Genomic DNA, 21,687 nt, shown 5'->3' with positions numbered 1-21,687 from the left:
CAGAAGTGCTAACCACTACGCCACCATGTTCTGATTAGTCTTCCAATAGCTCTTTATTTTATTTATTTTTGTTGGGGCGTTCCATACATTCTCCATTTCACAAAACGGACAGGGAGCGCACTCTTTTTACAAGTTTATATTTTCTAGACGCGTGGCTAGATCAATGTTTACAGTACAGGAAATACAAAACAAGGTTGGATACAATATATAAGAAACACACAGTGCAATGTCGTTATCTTGCAGACAGGAGATGAAACATCTTGTGGGTGAACACAACAACTGGAACGTAGCTCTGGGTAAACTCCGCCGATATCACCTTCTAGGTGTTCTTCTCTTCCAGGCTCAATATAAAGTCAAATTCTCCTGCACAAACGAGAAAGAAAGATCGCTCTGATTAGTAGACTTTCTAGAGTAGAGACAGACGACCAGGTGCGGTGGCACTACAAGTCCCAGCATACAGCGCCACCACAGCTGAAGAGCCGCAGGTTGGTTAAGCTTGTTCTAGATGACGTCCTAGAAGACAAAGTCAGGTATGGCACAAAGTACATTGATCCTGAGCACTGTGAGTTCCAGGCTGACGCACCTTGGGTGAGGGGCTGCACGGACAGCCGCGCTCTTGTAAACAGCGCCATGTTCCTGAGGGCGCCCCCCGATGCCTTGTGCTCCTGGTGCAGCTTCTTCAACTCTGCCAGCGAAATGTAACGTCCCAGCATCCGGACAAACTGCACGTCCACCTGCAAGAACAGGCACGTATGTCAGCTCTTGGGACAAGTATATCTGTAAAGGTCCAAGTGCCACTGCTGCCATCTACTGTCATTCTAATTTATCTAATCTATCTTTTAAAAAAAAAAAAAAAAAGATGGAAATAACATTCTGGTGCTTAATCTTCATCTGTAAATTAATTTATTTTGAGATTGAAGAAAAAAAAAATCAACAATTACTTGGATTCAGTTTGCTGTTAACACAGACAAGCCCGTATTTTAACAGTAATAATTAAACGTCACGGCTCTATCGATGGCTCAGTCATAAAACATGGCTAGTGAGTTTGGGTAGCACTGTGTCACATCGACATGGGCCACCAGAAGATCTCTGTGCCGATTCTACAACTGTCTAAAGTTTTCAGATGGTTACAGCCCTATTTTTTCTCTATGTAAAATATTCCTGAAGGAACCTATCCAAAATGTCATCCACATTAGGGAAGGAACATTGTCTTAATCTGTGATGGGATGTTAATTATTGGAGCCTTGTCAATGACAGCGTCCAAGGACACAGTCTACAAACATGGTTTGTATCCCCATCCATCACGTATTGGTTTCCCTCCAAGGTCCCAATAACGCACAGGTGGGTGAGTTCCTTTAGACAAAACTGGCCTTAGTTTGTGGGAGTCTGGTAGAAAAATTAGATTGTAAGCTCTACTGCGCCAGGGTCTGATGTGAATATGAACATTTTTTTTGTACATGGCCGCATACCACGTTGGCACTATATAAAGACGAACCGTTTTGTAGGAGGGCGAGATGTTCTTTGCTGTTCTCATTCTCCTTTTCCATAGATGTTTCTGAACTTTTTATCTTTCCATTAGAGTCCCATTAATATGACCCGTGAGGATTTTCAAAGCCCCCCCCAGCACATCGACACCAGGACCTAACTCAGGGGGCTTCCAGCTTCTTTATAGACCACAGAATCAGGATACTGGTCATCACGGCCATACACACAATAATGCCGCACTGTTCGCCCTGTGCACAGCCAGAATTAATGTTTCTATCTAATCCAAAACTCCTCCGTTCTCCTACGGAGTTTATATTCAACCTCTTCTCCTGAGAGTTTTGAAAGGATACGTTTCATAACGAGCAATTTGTAATTAGCATTTCCTTGTTGCTGGTCCTGCCCTATTTTACTTATTGTGGTGCCCAGATGCTTTTGATCCTTTGTCCAGAAGCCCCAGTTCCACTATTTTTACTAATGGGGAGGGGGGGTTGTAAAATGTAAAATAACACCCACCCTCCTTCCCTGTCCCACATGTATTTACAATGTATCAGACTGACGTGGGGTCTCTGCTTCCTCTGACCGGTCAGGACATACGGCCCTGCGGTCACACTCACCATAGACCATTTAGGGTTTTCCTGGCTACTAGACGCATCGTAATGTGGATTCTTCGGGTCAAACTGCGTGTGGTCCGAGTACGCTTCCTTCACAATCTATATAGACAGTGGGAGAGGATGAGGAATAATAGTGGACAACGGAACAGAATACAGAAATATGTTCATTTTCCTGAATATTAGCTCAGCTCTGACCCTAGTGGAAGGGACCTTAAAAAGTTACTTTTAATCAAAATGTGACAAATTTTGGTGTCGTAAAAGACATTTCCTGCTACCACTTGCATTAAGTTGGCTCTCGATAGGGTGAAGGGCCAGAAAATTGCCTGGATCAGACTATACTGCATGTTGGTGCCATCTCCTTCCCCCATCTGTAAGTAGAAGTGAGAACAGTCTGTGGTATCAGTGGGATGACATGCGGAGTATGCAGCAGTAAAGGTGGTTCTCCGGTCTACTGGAGACCAAACGTGGCACATAGGTCTGAAATATGGAGAGCCAGGAGTGGGTTCCCCAATTCTATAAGATCCAGGTTGGGACATGTCACTTTTGTGACACATTATATAAATATTTCAGTGTATATTTTGTGTTTCACTACATTGTGATCCATTGTAAAAGGTGAATTAAATTTTTTTCTTGCAAGTAAAGTGATTAATGAGAGCGGTGTTTTTGGACTTCTAGCCAGGTTGGTCTAAATGCACAGATTCTTGTGTGTATGGCCAATCTTTACCAGAAATATTTACACATTTATTTTAAAAGTACAGCCCTTGCCCCCTTCTCCGTAAATTATTGGATCAGCAGGAGGACAATGCCAGGGACCTCTGCCATTAAATACGTACTCAACCCTATATTGATCCTTCTTCTGATGGTGGAAGAGTTTTAAAATGCCATCCTTCAGACATGTAGCTCCTTTCCACATGGCCGACATGGACCAAGCAATTGGCCCGCCCGCCCTCTAGCGGCATGACGCGTAAGCGATTGTTCCGCCAGCTCACTACATTACAAGCACGTATTACAAAAATGTGTTTGGAAGGACACAACGAGGTGACAACTCTCAGCCTCACCTTAACGATTCCAGCAATTCCCGGCTCCTTACAGTTACTGTGATAGAAAAAGGCTTCCTGCCCATTCTTCATCGCTCGCAGGAAATTTCGTGCCTAGAGAGACAAAAAGCTTCATAAGGAGAGAACCCTCAAATAATTGAATATGGACACAAATAATGAAAGTAGTTCCCTGGCTGCTTTCTAAACCCTTCTGTCTGACCTGGTAATTCCGGACTCCGTCCCAACAGGCCGTCTGCCCAGGCTGAGCCTTCAGATCTTCTATTCCAAACTGAAAGACAAAGACAGCGCTCAACGGAAGGGGCACCTAAACGTTTGTATGTCGTAAGACAGGACTTTAATCTTAGGAGAACGGCAACTCCCAGCAGTAGCAAAGAAGTGGTCACATCACATCTGGCCATTGACGTGACCCAGTCTTGTACCTTCATATCCATCCCTTTTTCCATCCTGGTCTCAGGCTCTGATTTCAGCAGCCAGCAGCGATATTCCTCCTTTTGTTTCTCATCTGAGCTGCAGACACCCGACGTCTTCTTCCTGCCCCTCGTCTCCCGTTCAGCGCCCGAATCACCCACTTTCCCAGCAGTTTCCTTTGAATCTATTTTATATAAAAAAATGAAGGGTGCATCACCAGGAAAAATACTAATAATGGACTCACTATTTTCCATGGCTCTAAGAACACAAAAAACTAAGCTAAATTTGCCATTTAGTTGAATAATACACTTAATAAATGTAGTTTTGATAGAATGTTTATCGTGCTATATTTAGTTAGCTGAATAGAACATTTCAGGATATCATATTACACAATTCTATGGGGAAACATTTTTTGGAACTTAGTGTATCATTTGCTATTGCCCATACCAGCCAATCAGATGTCTGCTTCCATTTTCTACACTGCTCTACAAATAAACAGCTGCAATCTCATTGGTTACTATGCACAATACCACAGTTTTGCAGTGCACTCATTTTTTGTTTTTTTTTTATAAATACATCATATGCATTTTACTGAACTAGAATATGTGCTTAAAAGATATCCAAGGAGACCTTGGGTCATCTTTGAATTTTCAGACCATTCGCCCCATTGGGTGATGATATCATTATGATCCAATCAGAAAGCTTGAAACTATGATTGACCTATTATTTTCCAGACAATATGGCACTTCCCTGTTATCAGTCACTGTTGCCTGTGAGATGTTCCCTCCAATCCTTCAGTAGGATTATTGACAGGAAGTCTGGTGTGTACAGGATAAAAAGCACCACTTACCCCCCTATCATTAAACCTTATGTCAAATATACATAGAAAACAGGTCATGTTAATAAAACACGGAGCAGCACTAGTGATAGACTGCGCAGGACAAGAATAGATGTAATCACTGGCCTTGTTTGACATCTCTGCTTCCACAAGTGCTATATGACAGTCAGACAACTTTATATTCATTAAATATATGCCAGATGTAAAGCCTGACATCACAGGCTAGATAAACCGACCATTGCCGGTCCCAAGAGCTTACCATCAGCTGGTGAGGAGACGCGTTTCCTCTTACTTTGACGCATACTTCACTTCTATCTGTACTGGATGACAAATCAGAAATAAAGAGGGAAATTGAGGTGATGTACAAGAACTTTTCTAGAAACGTCAATAACGATTATATCTGCAGCATTCAGTAATATTAATGCAAAATATCTAAAATCTGTTTGGTGGATTCAACAATATATATTATTTTTATTAGACCCTTCAATCTCTATGTGTTTTTTTGTGTTCAAAACTAGATCATTAAAATGTTAGTGAAACCAACAGTACATATATACAAGTGATAAAACGGTCGCACTTATCTCTCCATTGCGAGAATGTATAAATAAAAACAGACAAATACTTCAGCCTAGGTTATTACACTATTACACAGAGTAATATATGTCACCATGGCAGGTTCAGGACAATGTTCTAGAGGTACAAATTAAAACTTTCTGCCTCACATTTAGTTGCAAATGTTGGCAATTTCGATTTAGTTCCACCCATCCCCAATTATGCTAAAATGAGGACCACCAATTCCTATAAAGCATCATACAAGCTACTTTCTCTTTGAATTGTTTGTTACTCTAGGAGTATAGATTCCATGTTATTACCTCCTATGTTTATGTTATGGTCATGTAACCCCTGACCACAGCCCTAACTTAAAATTTTAGCACCTGGGGCAAGCAGGAAAACTGCTGCCCCTTTAGCCTTCTATTTTAACTTAAAATATTCATAAACTGCACCCTGGGCGGTCGCCCCTCTCACAGCCCTAGTTACGGCTCTGCCCCTGGCACTTATGCAACATCCATCATAAAGCTTCAATAAGGATATATTAATATAATAATAATCCATCTTACAATGTACATTTTGCCATCTAACAACTCCAGGGAACTAAAGCAATGTGTGTCTGACATATATCAGCCATAGGCAACACGTGAATCTGTAGATGTGGAACCAGAAGTCGCAGCATGACCTGCAAGCTACAGGAAGCCTCAAATTATACACAAAAACACAAGTGTCAAATAAATTTAAAAAAATGCAAATATTAACAGATATATATTGTCATCAGTAGGATAGAAAAACCTAATTTAAGATGCAGAGCAGCTGAGGCTTCACCTGCATAGACAGTGTACACACAGCACCTTCCTATCCTTACATGTGTGCAGCCCTGAATATTACCTAACTGACGCTGCGCCTTTAAGACGCGCCTCCCCCAGCAACCAATCAGCATACTGTGAAGTCGAATACCCCGCCTTCTTTGGCTTAGCTTACTGGGCATTGTAGTTTACTCATTACACCTGGGAACTAAAGCATTCCAGCCAATAGACTACATCTCCCGTGATGCACTGCCTGATCGGCTGCTTACAGAGATGGCGGTCGGTTTCAGAGTAGGATCCCTTCTCTCCCGGTGTTTCGGAAATGGTTTTCTCGGGAGGACCGCGGCTTCCCGCAGAGGAGTAGCTTCCGTTATAGATCGTAAGGGCGGGATTGTGTGGGGACAAGGGGGTTCAGGGGGTGGATGGGTGACCTTCTGCTATTGATTGACGGCTACATGAGTGATCACGTGATTTGACCGCTGACATCTCTGCTGGTGAAGTGAGTGTCACGTGACTGACAGCCGTCGAGTGAAGGAAAAGTCATGTGACTGACAACAGTGGTTGTGAAGGAAATGTCACATGACTGACAGCTGACGCGTGAAGGAAAAGTCATGTGACTGACAACATGGATGGTGAAGGAGATAGTCTGGTCTTTCTCTTTCCTGCCATTGGGGGACACTGCGAGACATTGGGGTGTAGTAGTGGGCTCAGGAGTCTTGTCACTTTAACTTGTTAAGTCTTTGCACTCCTCCTCTACTTAACCCCTCCTCCCCCGGGAGATCCTCAGTTTTTTGTAAGTGACTTGGAGCTAAGGTCACTGGAGTATAGGCTGCCTATACTCTATTAGTCTTGATAGATATACATGTTTTTATTTTTATTTTTCCTTAGGTGCAGCGCGGGACTTCAGCCTAAGACCCAGGAGAGTGAGTAGGACGCAGCTCTGCTCACTCTGGGTCCCAGCGCAGGTAAGAGAAGCCCTGAGCTCACTTACCTTCACCTTCTGCCGGTATTTCCCCTTAGAATAGCACAGTCTCCAGGATAGCGGACAGGGGAGTGAGTTTGTAGTCAGCTTCTCCTCCCATGCAGCTTCAGATGCCGACAGGTCCCCGCTCGCCCCTATGGCAACGAGCAGCTAGGAAAAGAGGGGACAAGCGGCGCTCACACTCATTTAGAGGTGAGTTGGCCGTTTCTCATGACTCGCGCTCCTGGGCATTATATGTGGATACAGCGCGAGTCCAGCGCTTCATGGTGGCCATTTTTGCGAGGTCAGGATGGCGCCTGAAGGCGGAGGCAAGCAGGGCGGACAGAAGCAGCAGGAAGGGGAGGAGTGCTTGGATGTGGTACGAGCTCTACAGGCTTATGTAGACCGTACATCTCAGGTAAGAAAGACCAGAGATCTTTTTGTTTTATATGACGCCAACAAGAGAGGTTGACCTGCTTCAAAACAATCAATTGCCAGGTGGATAACGTCCACGATCCGAGAAGCTTACGTTGCAGCTTCTCTGTCCGTTCCAGGAAATTTGAAGGTGCATTCTACTAGGGCAGTAGGTGCCTCCTGGGCGGCTAGGCACGGAGCGTCTGCGGAGCAGTTGTGCAGGGCGGCGACATGGTCTTCCGTCCACACCTTCGCTAAATTTTACAGACTTCAGGGCTTTGCGTCGGCTGATGCAAGCTTTGGTCGCAGGGTTATGCGTGCAGCTGGTCCAGAGCATTCCCACCCTTGAGGAAGCTTTGGTATATCCCCAATGTCTCGCAGTGTCCCCCAATGGCAGGAAAGAGTAAATAAGATTTTTACTCACCGTAAAATCCATTTCTCTGACTCCATTGGGGGACACTGCGCACCCTCCCTTGCTCTGTGTATAGTTCTGTGTGTGAAAACTTTGGTTATGGTTCTTTATAATTTAAGACCTGTCCAGGTTATATTACCTCCTTTACGTTCACTCTTGGTTATTAAAAACTGAGGATCTCCCGGGGGAGGAGGGGTTAAGTAGAGGAGGAGTGCAAAGACTTAACAAGTTAAAGTGACAAGACTCCTGAGCCCACTACTACACCCCAATGTCTCGCAGTGTCCCCCAATGGAGTCAGAGAAATGGATTTTACGGTGAGTAAAAATCTTATTTTTTATAAAAGTTAAAAATTGCAAGATAGAAACTACAAAATATATAAAGTGTAATTAATAAGTAATTGTAAAGCTTAATGTAAGAGACACCTCATACAATTCCTATAATAAATATTACATGAGAGAGACTTTTGTCTGGTTCTGGATTTGCCATTTTTCCATTCTCATAGTTGCCAACTGTTCCTAATATTCTAGTCCCAGGTGCTCTGTTTGTCTTGCACATCATTGTTTAAATTTACATTTTTATTTTGTATATTAATAATGATCTATTTACAATTTATAAATCATGATCATGGTCTCCATTAGGGTGGACTTATTTCTGTATATGTATCTTGTACAGATGGGACGCTGTAGAAAAAAAATATCCAAGGGAGGGCCACAATCTAAATCTGGTCTCGTTACCACTTTCCCTGTTTGCTGACATTTTCTTAACTCTTCATTATGGGGAATGACCTTCTGTCTTAAATGATAAAAATAACAATATTTTTATTGTTGAGTGGAATTAAAATAAAATATAAAATGTTACCCCGTTCGGCCGGTCTTCCAGGGCCTTTTCAGTGCAAGTGTGGGAGGTCTCTCCTGCTTAGTGGGGTGTTTTCCAAACTAACAGTGGGGTTTGTCAGTGCTTCTCCTCTTTTCTCATTCATTGTTGGACCTGCCGGGCAAGATGTTGTATTTTATTGTCCTTTTATTATCCCTAATTTCACCAAATTTTCTTTTAAAATTTAGTTTTTTAGTCTTGCATGGAATAAGGCTTTAATATATATATATATATATATATATATATATATATATATATATATATATATATATATATATATATATATATATATATATATATATTTCTATGGTGCACCTGAACTGGGTAGGGAAAATTAGGTTTTGAGCATAATCTAAAGGGTTTAATCAACCATCTGAAGGTACTATACAAAGCTAATACACCCACCCACCAGTCTCTCGCCTCCCCTCAACACAGATTAGATACAAGCAAATGTTATGGAGGATACAATTAAAAAGATTATTTTAAAAATGTCATTTGTGTGATGCTGGTAACAAATACATGACTGCTTTTTATGTTTTATGACATTTTACTTTTAAAACCATCAATTAGTTTTTCTCTTGATGTAAGTAATTCAAATATGGACGTGGTTATTTTATAGGACGTTGGGATGGTTACCATGGTGATTAGATTTGTTATACTAATTATACTACACATTCCAGATAACTAATAATTGCACCAGTGCACCTTTGTTTGTTTATGTGACCTGTCTACACTGTTTGTACTGCTGCCATGTAGGAACTTTGTGGTGACCTATAAATAAACGATAGTAATAAATAATGCTCAGGGTAAGACTGAAAGATAAAATAGTGACTATAGTAACCAAGTTGCTTTAAGTTGAACAACTACTTTCGCGTCATCCAGATTTGTAATATAGATCTTTGACAGTTATGACATTACATAATGGGATTTCAGGTGAGTGCTCACTACATATAGGAATCATTGAGTCCTATGAGATAACTGCTGATACATAAGGGCCTATGATTCCAGACAGTAAGACCATGCTGAATCATTGTCCGTCCACTGTTAAATCTGAACTCTCCTGTATTGTCGGCACTTTATTCATGGGGTGCAACTATCGCTAATTGCCAGACTTCAGTTTTGGGTGGAGTAACAGACATTAATGTATTAATTACCTGGGGTCCGAGTTCAACCCGTTCCATCGGGTCTGCGGATGCTTTCCTGTCTTCCTGGCACCTCCCCCGCGCTGCAGCAGAGGACGAGGGAGCCGTGTTTAGTGTGGCCAGCCGGACCCCAGGTAAGTAATTTGTTTAACGTATGGAACGATCTTTTACACTCTTCATAATATGATTTCATAATGTTCTTCCCTTGTTGTGCAGCCTCCATTGGGCTGAGTGAGGAACAGAAGGAGTTTCAGAAGGTGGCGTTTGATTTTGCCTCCAGAGAGATGACTCCGTACATGGCGCTGTGGGACGAGAAGGTGAGGACGGTGCAGATCACACATCACGTGTTCAGGGTCTTGGGGTATATTATTATTATTATTATTATTATTATTATTATTATCGTTTATTTGTTAGGCGCCACAAGGTTTCCGCAGCACCGTACATGGTACGAACAGTAGACTATACAGGGTAAGACAGTACAGAACAATAAACACAAAGTACCAGCACTTCAGAAACTCCAGGCAGGCAAATACAGTAGAGACAGAGCGGAAGAACAGATATGGAGACAAGAGGGGCCCTGCTCATACGAGCTTACATCCTAAGTATATTTACTAAACTGTGGGTTTGAAAAAGTGGAGATGTTGCCTATAGCAACCAATCAGGATCTAGTTATCATTTATTTAGTACATTCTACAAAAGGACAGTTAGAATCTGATTGGTTGCTATAGGCAACATCCCCACTTTTTCACAGCCGCAGTTTAGTAAATGTACCCCCTGGTGTTAAAGAAAGTGATCACATTGAAGTGGGGAAATTTCGTATTGATTGGTCACTCCATCTATTGCTGCAGTTCAGAAGCTTCCTTGGTATAGACGTGTTTTGGATACATTATCGTTGTACGTTTAGATATATTTTCCATAAATACAAGTAGTTCACGCAGTGTGATAAACTCTTTACATGACCTTCAGTGAATTTTGTGAAAATATTTTATTGTGTCACAACTAACCAGCACAAGTATCATTATACGTCACCTCACCTGTTCTCAAGCAATAAAGTTATGAGCCCTTATAGACATTAAGTTAGATATTACCCTCAGCAATGGGAAACCCACGTTTAACTCTGCACCAATTGACGCACATTGTAGACGTTCTCTAGTCCCGCTTGGATAGCTGCAATTTATGGCGATATATTAGGGCAGAAGACAATATACTGTCATTCACATTATCTCTAAATAATTATCGCACTCGTTCTTTCATCTTCCTTCCTATTAAAGTTATTTTTCATTCTAACCAGAGATTTCAGCTCTGTTTACTGCACTCTCAGCTGACAATTACAAGGATTCGTTAAACCAATCTCCATCAGCTTACGGCTGAGTGTTGTCACAGTTTTCCTTTTGTTTATATTTTTAAATGACCCTAATCCACGAGACTTATATTATCATTATTAAGTGGCAAAGTCACAGTAATCAAAGGTGACTTCCAGTATCAATAACAATTTACAGTAGCCGGTGCATTATTCTTTAATATACATCCTATACGCCCCCCTCGCCAATAGCAAAATGACAGGAGTCCGATGTCTGGGGCATAAGATATTACATCCCCATGGAATGTTTATTGTATAATAAAATACGTGGAGTTGGTGTACGATGGACACTGTGCAGCCCATATGATACAGAGGTTGGCTTTTAATGTCATTGGATGTTTAAAGGACTTTAATAAAGCAGGTGGATTTCATGAATGTGGCTGTGGAATATGTTGGCGCTATATAAATAAATGATGATGATGTTATATTGGCGCGCCCTCAACCCAGGTGTTTGAAGCAGAGTTTCTTGCAGTTTGTCACCAGTTACAATCCTTGTTGTGCGCACAGGAAATATTCCCGGTGGAGACGATGCGGAAGGCGGCTCAGCTCGGCTTTGGCGGAATTTACACGCACCCTGACGTTGGTGGGTCGGGACTCACCCGCCTGGATACCTCCATCATATTTGAGGCCCTGTCAACAGGTTGTGTCAGCACAACGGCGTACATCAGCATCCACAAGTACGAGCATTGCCTCTGCTATACCTAGACCCGCATATGGTTTGTTGAAATATATCTATATATAAATATGTCAATTACAGATTTTTAGTTTTTGTTAAGGTTATTGTCCGTAACATTGATTTTGCATATAGAAAAATGTACCCTGGGATAAATTTATATTGGATATAATAAATAACTGCTAATATCATTATGACGTACCACAGAGCTTACTTTATTCTTTATGTAATAAATATTAGGCACAAAATCCATATATTTGGATTCAAACAAGTTTTGTATGATATTACAATTCAGCAGAGGTCTAAATAATGACCCCTTATCTTCTCTGCCCCGGACAAATAAAGTTTGGTCGGCTTTAGAACCGAAACACAGATTTGAGGTATTCTTATAGGGAACAATGTAACCCCAACTTAGACGATACAGGTTATGGAATTTCAATGTGGTTTGCTATATATCAGGGATGGCTAACCTGTGACACTCCAGCTGTTGTGAAACTACAAGCCCCAGTATGCTCTTTGCCAGTAGATAACTAGCTGATAACTGGCAAAGCATGCTGGGGCTTGTAGTTTCACAACACCTGGAGTGTCATAGGTTAGCCATCACTGCTATAATATCATATTTTACTTTTATTTTTCCTTAAAGGTACATTTCACCTGGGTCAGAGCACATTTTGTATTCATTGTTCATAACTGGTTACATATACCGCAGATGACCTGGAGAGTGTTAACCTGTAGCCAGTCAGAGCATGTTACCAGCAGCGCAGAGTATTTCAGTCCAGCCAATCACTGCGTCTTCACCTGTGGGCAAGATTGAAGTGGGAGGGGCTAGGCCAACATGTAGCCAATCCCAGCATGTAAACGTTATCAGTAGCGCAGAGCAGCGATGTCAGACTCCTGTCACACCGCTACGGGAAGATTGTGGACTCAAACTCCCCTTAGTGTGAAACAAAGTTCAGACTCCAACTTTTCCTGACCGATGAGTATCATCATTAAACTGAAACATGTGACGCAAGTGACATCACTTCTCTAAATATAACTGACAATGTCTATTGTGTATTATAAGGTTATAATTTACAGCAATCTGTCCATCTATTAATCTGATATTGTTTGACTCCTTCTCCCACGCAGTATGTGTGTTTGGATGATTGATACGTTTGGAAATGATGAGCAGAGACATCGCTTCTGCCCTCCCCTCTGTAGTATGGAGAAGTTTGCGTCTTACTGTCTGACGGAGCCAGGTGAGATCTGATCGCAGGATGCGCAGATTGTCCGTTATTTCATATGAATACTATACACCACTGTTTCCCAACCACAGTCCTCAGGGACCCCTAACAGTGCAGGTTTTCCAGGTCACAGGTGAAATAATTATGTCACCTGTGGATCTTTCAAAATGTGTCAGTTAGTAATTAATACACCTGTGCTCCAGCAAAGAGATATAGAAAACCTGCACTGTTAGGGGTCCCTGAGGACTGGAGTTGGGGAAACACTACTATACACGGTGATCTAAAGGCTAAATCCTCTGTTCTGGGCTACAGGGGGGTGGGATGATAAATGTACAAAATAGACGCAAATGGTCTATTTCTCAGCTATAACCAATATCCTACCTATAGCTGTTGGCTATATACACTCACTAGTAATGAGAACAGGAGGGAAGAGGGCCCTGCTCACTAGAGCTTACAATCTAAAGGGAAATGGGCAGACAAATGGTTGACACATGGGGATGAGCAAGTGTAGGGGGATCTGAGGGCAAGAGGTAATAGTGGGAGAGATGGAGGGTGAAAGAGGGTGAGGTATACTGCATGGTGACATGAGCTGGTAGACGTTTCTAAGCAGGTAGGTTTTCAATGACCGTTTGAAGCTATATAGTGAGGGGATCGTCTGATAGAACGAGGGAGATGGTTCCAGTGTTGGGGGCAGCACGGGAAAAATCTTGGATAAGGGAGTGAGGTGTGGTTACCAGAGGGGAGGAAATGCAACGATCATTGGCCAACTGGAAAGGACGGGAGACAGTGTGTATGGCGATGAGGTTGGAGATGTAGGCAGCAGTAGATTTGGAGAGGGCCTTGTACGTGAGGGTGAGGAGTTATATATGTCACGTACGTACCCTGGAGCCTGTGCCATCTTTAGTGAGCTGACTGTAGTGAGTCGTCACTCTACGACTGGATTCATAAACCCGACATCGTCAGGTTTGTACTGTGTGTCGCAAATAGAGTTTTGCGCTACTCTGTTCAAAGCTGATGACGTCCGCAGGATAAGGCTGCGGCAATGGGGTGCTGGCCATGGACAGATGACGTCGTACGACCCCTGAATCAACAGGATGAAATATCATTCCGTGACTGGGGAACATATCATTCTATTCCACATCACCCTCATCATTTGTTATAAGAAGACTACAAGTTAGACCGTTAGAGGAATGAAATGAGGAACAAAAGCACAATAAAGTGCAAAGTATATCTTGGTACTCGTGTCGCCATCAACTAGTAAAATGCGCTGACGTGTTTCTTTGCCTACGGTAAATAATGGGGATTTCTTCAGACTTATTACCTAAAACAAGCAAATACACCAGGGACAATTTAGTCGGAGGCCAATTAGCCATCCAGTCTTTTACAATTATTGCTTTTGAGAAGTCATTTGCTAAAATCTAAAAGTATTTTTTTTTTGTAAAGATTATTTCTATCCTTTATCATTATATTATGTTTTGTTCATCTTCATTGATCATCAACCTCCATATTACATCCGCCAGGCAGCGGTAGCGACGCAGCTTCTTTGTTGACATCGGCAAAGAGAGACGGAGACCACTACGTCCTGAATGGATCTAAGGTACTTTCCGGCACAAACGTGTCTAAGTGTTACACGCATGATTCATTCATGAGAGAGTGTCTGTGTCTTCTCGCTCTCCGTCCAGGCGTTTATCAGCGGGGCTGGAGACACAGATGTTTACGTGGTGATGTGTCGGACAGGGAGCAGCGGAGCTCGGGGTATCTCCTGTCTGGTGGTGGAGAAAGGGACCCCCGGCCTCAGCTTTGGCAAGAAAGAGAAGAAGGTGAGGAGTGGAGGAAAATCTAAACGGTTAAGATTGCAGATTCTGAGCCCTATGTAATCACTCATCGCAATTACCAGAAATGTGCTGTAACCAAGAGGAAACAATCAGATGCTAGCTTTCAACTGTCTATTGCAGGGTTTCTCAACTACTCCAACAGGTCATGTTTCGAGGATTCCTTAGTCATGGATAAGTGAGATAATCTATTCGGCTGGGTCAGTAATTATTCCTGCTGTTCCCTTAGATAGAAATCCTCCAAATGTGAACTGTTCGGGATACAGGAGCACTGGAGATGAGGAACACTGGTCTAGTGCAATACTGTTATGACCATCGAAGCACTTAGTAGAACTATTCTTGGCGAGAATGTTAACTCCAATCTAATAAGTGACAAATCAATTGGAGATAATCTTGGCACTGGTGGAATGTAAAAATACACACTCCGGCCGTGTAGACCCGATCTGACGATCCTCACGCATTTGTTTGCCGTTCAGCAATATCTTCACAGGAATCGATGTCCCAAGATATAATCTAGGCACAGCAATTACAGTTGGACACCATTGTTGTAGAATAGCTGAAACCTTGCCGGACTTAAATCTGGTTATTAAAGTATATTGTACTTTATTTTAGTATATTGTGTTTAGTCTTTATCTCCTGCTCAGCTGGAATGTACCCAGTTCTGAAGTGGGTGGGTTCACAGCTGCACAAATTATTTCAGTGAAGGTGTTGATTTTGTGGCAGGTAGTGACTATGTTAACAGGGTTGCATGTGACGTGGCATAGCCACAACATGAGGAGGGGAATGGAGGCAGCAGGAAGCCAGAGACTGAGAGTTATATAGTGGAAGGAGCAGGGTCCCCCAGCAGCACAGAGTATATCAGGAGATGAGTGATATGTTAGTGGGGACAGGGCTGCATGTGACAGGGGAAGTGACGTGATGTGAGGAGGGGAATGGAGGCAGCAGGAAGCCACAGACTGAGAGTTATATAGTGGAAGGAGCAGGGTCCCCCAACAGTTTTGCTGTTCAATTTTTTATTAGACTGTTTTCATCTTTCTTCTTTTGTTAATATTTACTGACAACTTACTTGCTAATTGCTCCCCACTTATTGTCCATATTTCCTGCCCCAGGTTGGGTGGAACTCACAACCCACAAGAGCAGTCATATTTGAGGACTGTGCGGTTCCTGTGATGAACCGTCTCGGAGAGGAAGGGGAAGGTTTCGGGATTGCAATGAGAGGGCTAAACGGAGGGAGGATAAACATCGGTAAGAACCAATATAGCTATAACTGATATATTTGTTTATTTGGGGACATCATGGACTCCGCGTTGTCATATCTTGGATCTTGCAGCCTCTTGCTCGCTCGGAGCTGCTCATGCCTCCGTCTTACTCACTCGCGATCATCTTGTAGTGCGAAAACAATTTGGGGAACCCCTCGCTAAAAATCAGGTAATACCACACGGTCAAGTCATTATTATTATTACATATTAAATATCCGATTTATCACTTCTAGAACCTGTACATAAGCAGATGGTCAGATTGTACATAGTTTCAGATGTTGAGTGTCTGGATCGGTCGATATCTGGGGGACTTTAAACGTTGTTTTGTTTTTTTCAGTATCTACAGTTCCGACTGGCAGAGATGGCGACGCAGCTGGTGACTGCGCGGCTCATAGTGCGCCATGCGGCCCAAGCACTCCAGGAGGGACACGGCGACGCAGCGACTCTCTGCGCGATGGCCAAGCTGTATGCCACGGACGAGTGCTTTAAGGTGGGTCTGAGACACCAACCTGGCGATGATTGTGCTGTTACGTTGTGCATTTAACTTCTCACAGGACGGTCATGGTGCCCCCCCCTGCCATACAACACCGTTACCTGTAACTACAGTGTGCCACAAGGGTCCTGAAATAAACAAATGAATATTCACAATGGTAAACTGGAAAATGTAAACTATTTCTCACGGAACAGACGCGTCTCAAACCTAGTAACTGTCTCCAGTCATGAAGTGGTTCAATCTTATATACGATTAGGACCCAGCCGCCTTCTGTGTAGATTTAATTGTGAGGTTCATTCCGTTTAACCGATGTTGTTGTGTGTATAATGGTGACTTCCGCTGCTGCTCCGTCTCACGCTGCATTTATCAGGAGGAGCGAGCAGTGGACACAGGGTCTGACTAGATGTACCGGTCTCTTCCTAGGTCTGTAACCAGGCGCTGCAGATGCACGGAGGGTACGGGTACCTTAAAGATTACGCTGTTCAGCAGTATGTACGGGACATCCGTGTTCATCAGATCCTGGAGGGTAAGTGTTACTGCAGTCATATTATGTAGTATCTGTAGCTGCAGTCTATGCCGTGAGCTCGTCACAACCTACAAGAATGAGGAATAGATCTACCACCCGCATGGAGGGTGAAACCATCACCGCTCATTGTGATAAGTAGTGACGTAACGGCAGAAAGAGGACTATGAAATAAGTGACCCAGAGATATTACCCAATATCCCCGAGACTCTGAGATGCTCCTAAAAACTCAGATCCCCGGTACTAATGAATGTGGCACAGGGAGCTGAGGGGACGGTAATGACTGTGAAACATATGGAGCTGAGGGGACGGTAATGACTGTGACACAGGGAGCTGAGGGGACGGTAATGAATGTGGCACAGGGAGCTGAGGGGACGGTAATGAATGTGGCACATATGGAGCTGAGGGGATGGTAATGAATGTGGCACATATGGAGCTGAGGGGACGGTAATGAATGTGGCACATATGGAGCTAAGGGGACGGTAATGAATGTGGCACATATGGAGCTGAGGGGACGGTAATGAATGTGGCACATATGGAGCTGAGGGGACGGTAATGAATGTGGCACATATGGAGCTGAGGGGACGGTAATGAATGTGGCACAGGGAGCTGAGGGGACGGTAATGAATGTGGCACATATGGAGCTGAGGGGACGGTAATGAATGTGACACAGGGAGCTGAGGGGACGGTAATGAATGTGGCACAGGGAGCTGAGGGGACGGTAATGAATGTGGCACAGGGAGCTGAGGGGACGGTAATGAATGTGACACAGGGAGCTGAGGGGACGGTAATGAATGTGGCACATATGGAGCTAAGGGGACGGTAATGAATGTGGCACATATGGAGCTGAGGGGATGGTAATGAATGTGGCACATATGGAGCTGAGGGGACGGTAATGAATGTGGCACAGGGAGCTGAGGGGACGGTAATGAATGTGGCACAGGGAGCTGAGGGGACGGTAATGAATGTGGCACAGGGAGCTGAGGGGACGGTAATGAATGTGGCACAGGGAGCTGAGGGGACGGTAATGAATGTGGCACAGGGAGCTGAGGGGACGGTAATGAATGTGGCACATATGGAGCTGAGGGGACGGTAATGAATGTGGCACAGGGAGCTGAGGGGACGGTAATGAATGTGGCACAGGGAGCTGAGGGGACGGTAATGAATGTGGCACAGGGAGCTGAGGGGACGGTAATGAATGTGGCACAGGGAGCTGAGGGGACGGTAATGAATGTGGCACAGGGAGCTGAGGGGACGGTAATGAATGTGGCACAGGGAGCTGAGGGGACGGTAATGAATGTGGCACATATGGAGCTGAGGGAACGGTAATGAATGTGGCACATATGGAGCTGAGGGGACGGTAATGAATGTGGCACAGGGAGCTGAGGGGACGGTAATGAATGTGGCACAGGGAGCTGAGGGGACGGTAATGAATGTGGCACATATGGAGCTGAGGGGACGGTAATGAATGTGGCACATATGGAGCTGAGGGGACGGTAATGAATGTGGCACATATGGAGCTGAGGGGACGGTAATGAATGTGACACATATGGAGCTGAGGGGACGGTAATGAATGTGACACATAGGGAGCTGAGGGGACTGTAATGAATGTGGCACAGGGAGCTGAGGGGACGGTAATGAATGTGACACACAGGGAGCTGAGGGGACGGTAATGAATGTGACACATAGGGAGCTGAGGGGACGGTAATGAATGTGACACACAGGGAGCTGAGGGGACGGTAATGAATGTGGCACAGGGAGCTGAGGGGACGGTAATGAATGTGGCACAGGGAGCTGAGGGGACGGTAATGAATGTGGCACATATGGAGCTGAGGGAACGGTAATGAATGTGGCACATATGGAGCTGAGGGGACGGTAATGAATGTGACACACGGAGCTGAGGGGACGGTAATGAATGTGACACACGGAGCTGAGTGGACGGTAATGAATGTGACACACGGAGCTGAGTGGACGGTAATGAATGTGACACACGGAGCTGAGGGGACGGTAATGAATGTGGCACATATGGAGCTGAGGGGACGGTAATGAATGTGGCACATATGGAGCTGAGGGGACGGTAATGAATGTGACACATGGAGCTGAAGGGACGGTAATGAATGTGACACAGGGAGCTGAGGGGACGGTAATGAATGTGACATAGGGAGCTGCGGGGACGGTAATGAATGTGACACATAGGGAGCTGCGGGGACGGTAATGAATGTGACACACGGAGCTGCGGGGACGGTAATGAATGTGACACACGGAGCTGCGGGGACGGTAATGAATGTGACACACAGGGAGCTGAGGGGACGGTAATGAATGTGACACACAGGGAGCTGCGGGGACGGTAATGAATGTGACACACGGAGCTGCGGGGACTGTAATGAATGTGGCACAGGGAGCTGAGGGGACGGTAATGAATGTGACACAGGGAGCTGAGGGGACGGTAATGAATGTGACACATAGGGAGCTGAGGGGACGGTAATGAATGTGACACATAGGGAGCTGAGGGGACAGTAATGAATGTGACACAGGGAGCTGAGGGGACGGTAATGAATGTGACACACAGGGAGCTGAGGGGACAGTAATGAATGTGACACATAGGGAGCTGAGGGGACAGTAATGAATGTGACACATAGGGAGCTGAGGGGACGGTAATGAATGTGATATTATTTTTTGGAGGGAGGATTTACTAGTATGAAAACTAAGAGTATAGAGTGGCTTTGGGCCGTGTTATACACCAACAATCTATGATCCAAATAGACTCTTCCCCAGCAAGAGGACTGTGGTGACGAAGATTATCGGCATATCTGGTTGGATAATGGAATATATATATATAGAGATATAGCGTAGGTCCCAGAGGTGATGGGTAGTGACACTAAAACAGATCCTTAATATTTTATGATGACAGGAACCAATGAGGTGATGAGGATGATCGTAGCTAGAAGCCTTTTGGTCGGGTAAGAGGAAGAAAAGACTGTCGCGTGTTTCACGTCTCCAGCACACGGACCTCATACTCAGGGAACCACTGTGGACACTCCTACATACGTGATCTGCACTTGGACAGAAGACATGACAGACTTGGGGACAGACTTGGGTTTGGGGCAGTTTTTCTTCTTTCTACATATTGACTTTTTGCTGCCTGTATTATTATTTATATCTTATCCCCCTCCTCCTATTAATGTATCACAATCAATCTACAGACCTGATAGCCGGCATCTGGCCAATGAACAATACTGAAATAAGTCACCTAAGTCCCGGAAAATACTTCAGAGACGCCCAATCAGCTGCTCTAGAACATGAATAAGATAAGTGAATTGAATTTAAAGACTACAAAACCCCCACGCTGGAGCCACTACTAATATTTGTGGCCACATTCTATAAAGTGTTATAACGCTAATGAGTTTTTTCTTTATTCCCGCAGCACTGTGTATTTTGTTTGTAGTGACGTCTATGTAACGTTTGTGCTGACGATTTAGCAACGTACATTACACTTGTTTCCTATGGAATAAAATCGCCCACTATATCGGTGAGGAAATAATTACACTAACAACTTTTTCCAGGAAGAAAAAAAAACTAATTAACCACACAAACTAACTACACTCCTGAACCATTGTAAAGAAAACACTTAAATAATAAAACGATCTCCATTCTCACCATCACCAATGGCCTCCTCCGATGGTCTCCAGCATTAATAATAATAATAATTTTATTTATACAGCACTTTTCTCCTATCCTGCACAGTTGTTGAATCTGGCAACTGTGTATTTTGCAGTTTGACGAATAACCAAACGTCAGTAAATACTTCGGCCAGTGAAAGCCGTGAACAAGACACTGCAAGTCTTAAGCACAATTTCCCGGAACGTGATATGGAGTCAGAATCGTGGATAAATGTCATATTTTGTTTTTAAACAAATGTTAAAATATGTACTGAATACAGATGTTTAATCCGGGTCTCGTATGTCATTTTACACTGGTATACTCTAGGATTGAATAGTATAAGTAAAAGATACATAGCAGCCAAAGTTACTTAAAGGTCATCTTGTCTTCAATATAGTAGTTATAGGTCAAAAAGTATTTGTTGCAAAAGAACAAATAAGTTTGGAAAGGTATATGGTGTTTGTTAATGTAAACAGATATTGCTGTGTGGAGTTTGTATGTTCTCCCCGTGTTTGCTCTGGTTTCCTCCGGGTGCTCTGGTTTCCTCCCACACTCCAGAAACATACGGGTAGGTTAATTGGCTGCTATCAAATTGACGTGTATGTGTGTGTGTGTGTGTGTGTGTGTGTGTGTGTGTTAGGGGATTTAGACTATAAGCTCCAATGGGGCAGGGACTGATATGAATTGAGTTGTCTGTACAGTGCTGCGGAATTAGTGGCGCTATATAAATAGCTGATGTTGATGATATAGATAGATATATATATGAGCAATGCAATAAGACCAGTATAAATAGCATTTGTCGGTGAGAACAATGGCAGTAGGTTCAAAGGTCACATAATCCCATAATCTGTATATTTGTATTTCCACTTAACATCTTATTTTACAACTGAACTCCCATGTCTCCGGGACATTCCTGCTGCCACCCTCCCTCATACAATCCTTGTTTTTCAAAACTTTGACCTTATAGTGAATATTGATTAACTGTGTTAATGAAAATAGATTCCTAGGGCTGCAAACATGACCTAATTCACAAGGAAGACATTTGTCTGGTTCAGTGATTGACATCTACTTTCTGTCTGAATCTATCCGGGCTCAGTTAATTAG

The 21,687-nt window shown here is 43.6% G+C and overlaps 3 protein-coding genes across 10 annotated transcripts in view; 2 read left to right on the top strand and 1 right to left on the bottom strand.

The window, feature by feature from the left end:
- Positions 1-123: 123 nt before the first annotated feature.
- On the bottom strand, positions 124-6,231 carry THYN1 (thymocyte nuclear protein 1). Of its 5 annotated transcripts, none has more exons than XM_075190345.1 (8): positions 6,028-6,231; positions 4,660-4,720; positions 3,574-3,746; positions 3,354-3,422; positions 3,155-3,247; positions 2,100-2,195; positions 584-734; positions 124-363 (listed from the first exon to the last, which is right to left on the bottom strand). In XM_075190345.1, the coding sequence occupies exons 2-8, from the start codon at positions 4,700-4,702 to the stop codon at positions 320-322; spliced, it is 669 nt and encodes a 222-aa protein (XP_075046446.1). In that variant the 5' UTR covers positions 4,703-4,720; positions 6,028-6,231; the 3' UTR covers positions 124-319. The 5 variants fall into 5 exon arrangements, with proteins under 5 accessions (XP_075046446.1, XP_075046447.1, XP_075046449.1 ...); XM_075190346.1 differs by having other exon boundaries at positions 4,660-4,715; XM_075190348.1 differs by lacking the exon at positions 6,028-6,231 and adding an exon at positions 5,778-5,877 and having other exon boundaries at positions 4,660-4,715.
- ACAD8 (acyl-CoA dehydrogenase family member 8) lies at positions 5,966-20,323 on the top strand. 4 transcript variants are annotated; one of them, XM_075190333.1, is made up of 11 exons: positions 5,966-6,137; positions 9,777-9,877; positions 11,428-11,597; positions 12,722-12,831; positions 14,337-14,413; positions 14,499-14,636; positions 15,758-15,893; positions 15,979-16,076; positions 16,245-16,397; positions 16,824-16,926; positions 19,835-20,323. In XM_075190333.1, the coding sequence occupies exons 1-11, from the start codon at positions 6,032-6,034 to the stop codon at positions 19,885-19,887; spliced, it is 1,245 nt and encodes a 414-aa protein (XP_075046434.1). In that variant the 5' UTR covers positions 5,966-6,031; the 3' UTR covers positions 19,888-20,323. The 4 variants fall into 4 exon arrangements, with proteins under 4 accessions (XP_075046434.1, XP_075046437.1, XP_075046435.1 ...); XM_075190334.1 differs by lacking the exon at positions 5,966-6,137 and adding an exon at positions 6,341-7,859; XM_075190336.1 differs by lacking the exon at positions 9,777-9,877 and having other exon boundaries at positions 6,055-6,137.
- Positions 14,855-21,687, top strand: part of GLB1L2 (galactosidase beta 1 like 2) — a 36,312-nt gene continuing 29,479 nt past the window's right edge. The window contains exon 1 of the mRNA XM_075190332.1: positions 14,855-15,632. The gene's annotated coding sequence lies outside the window, so the exon portion shown is untranslated. The remainder of the gene's footprint in view (positions 15,633-21,687) is intronic.

Source organism: Mixophyes fleayi, chromosome 11 (genome assembly GCF_038048845.1).
Source record: "Mixophyes fleayi isolate aMixFle1 chromosome 11, aMixFle1.hap1, whole genome shotgun sequence".
Taxonomy (NCBI): Eukaryota; Metazoa; Chordata; class Amphibia; order Anura; family Limnodynastidae; genus Mixophyes; species Mixophyes fleayi.
The sequence above is the reverse complement of the archived record's forward strand: the minus strand, read 5'-3'. Positions and strand labels throughout refer to the sequence as shown.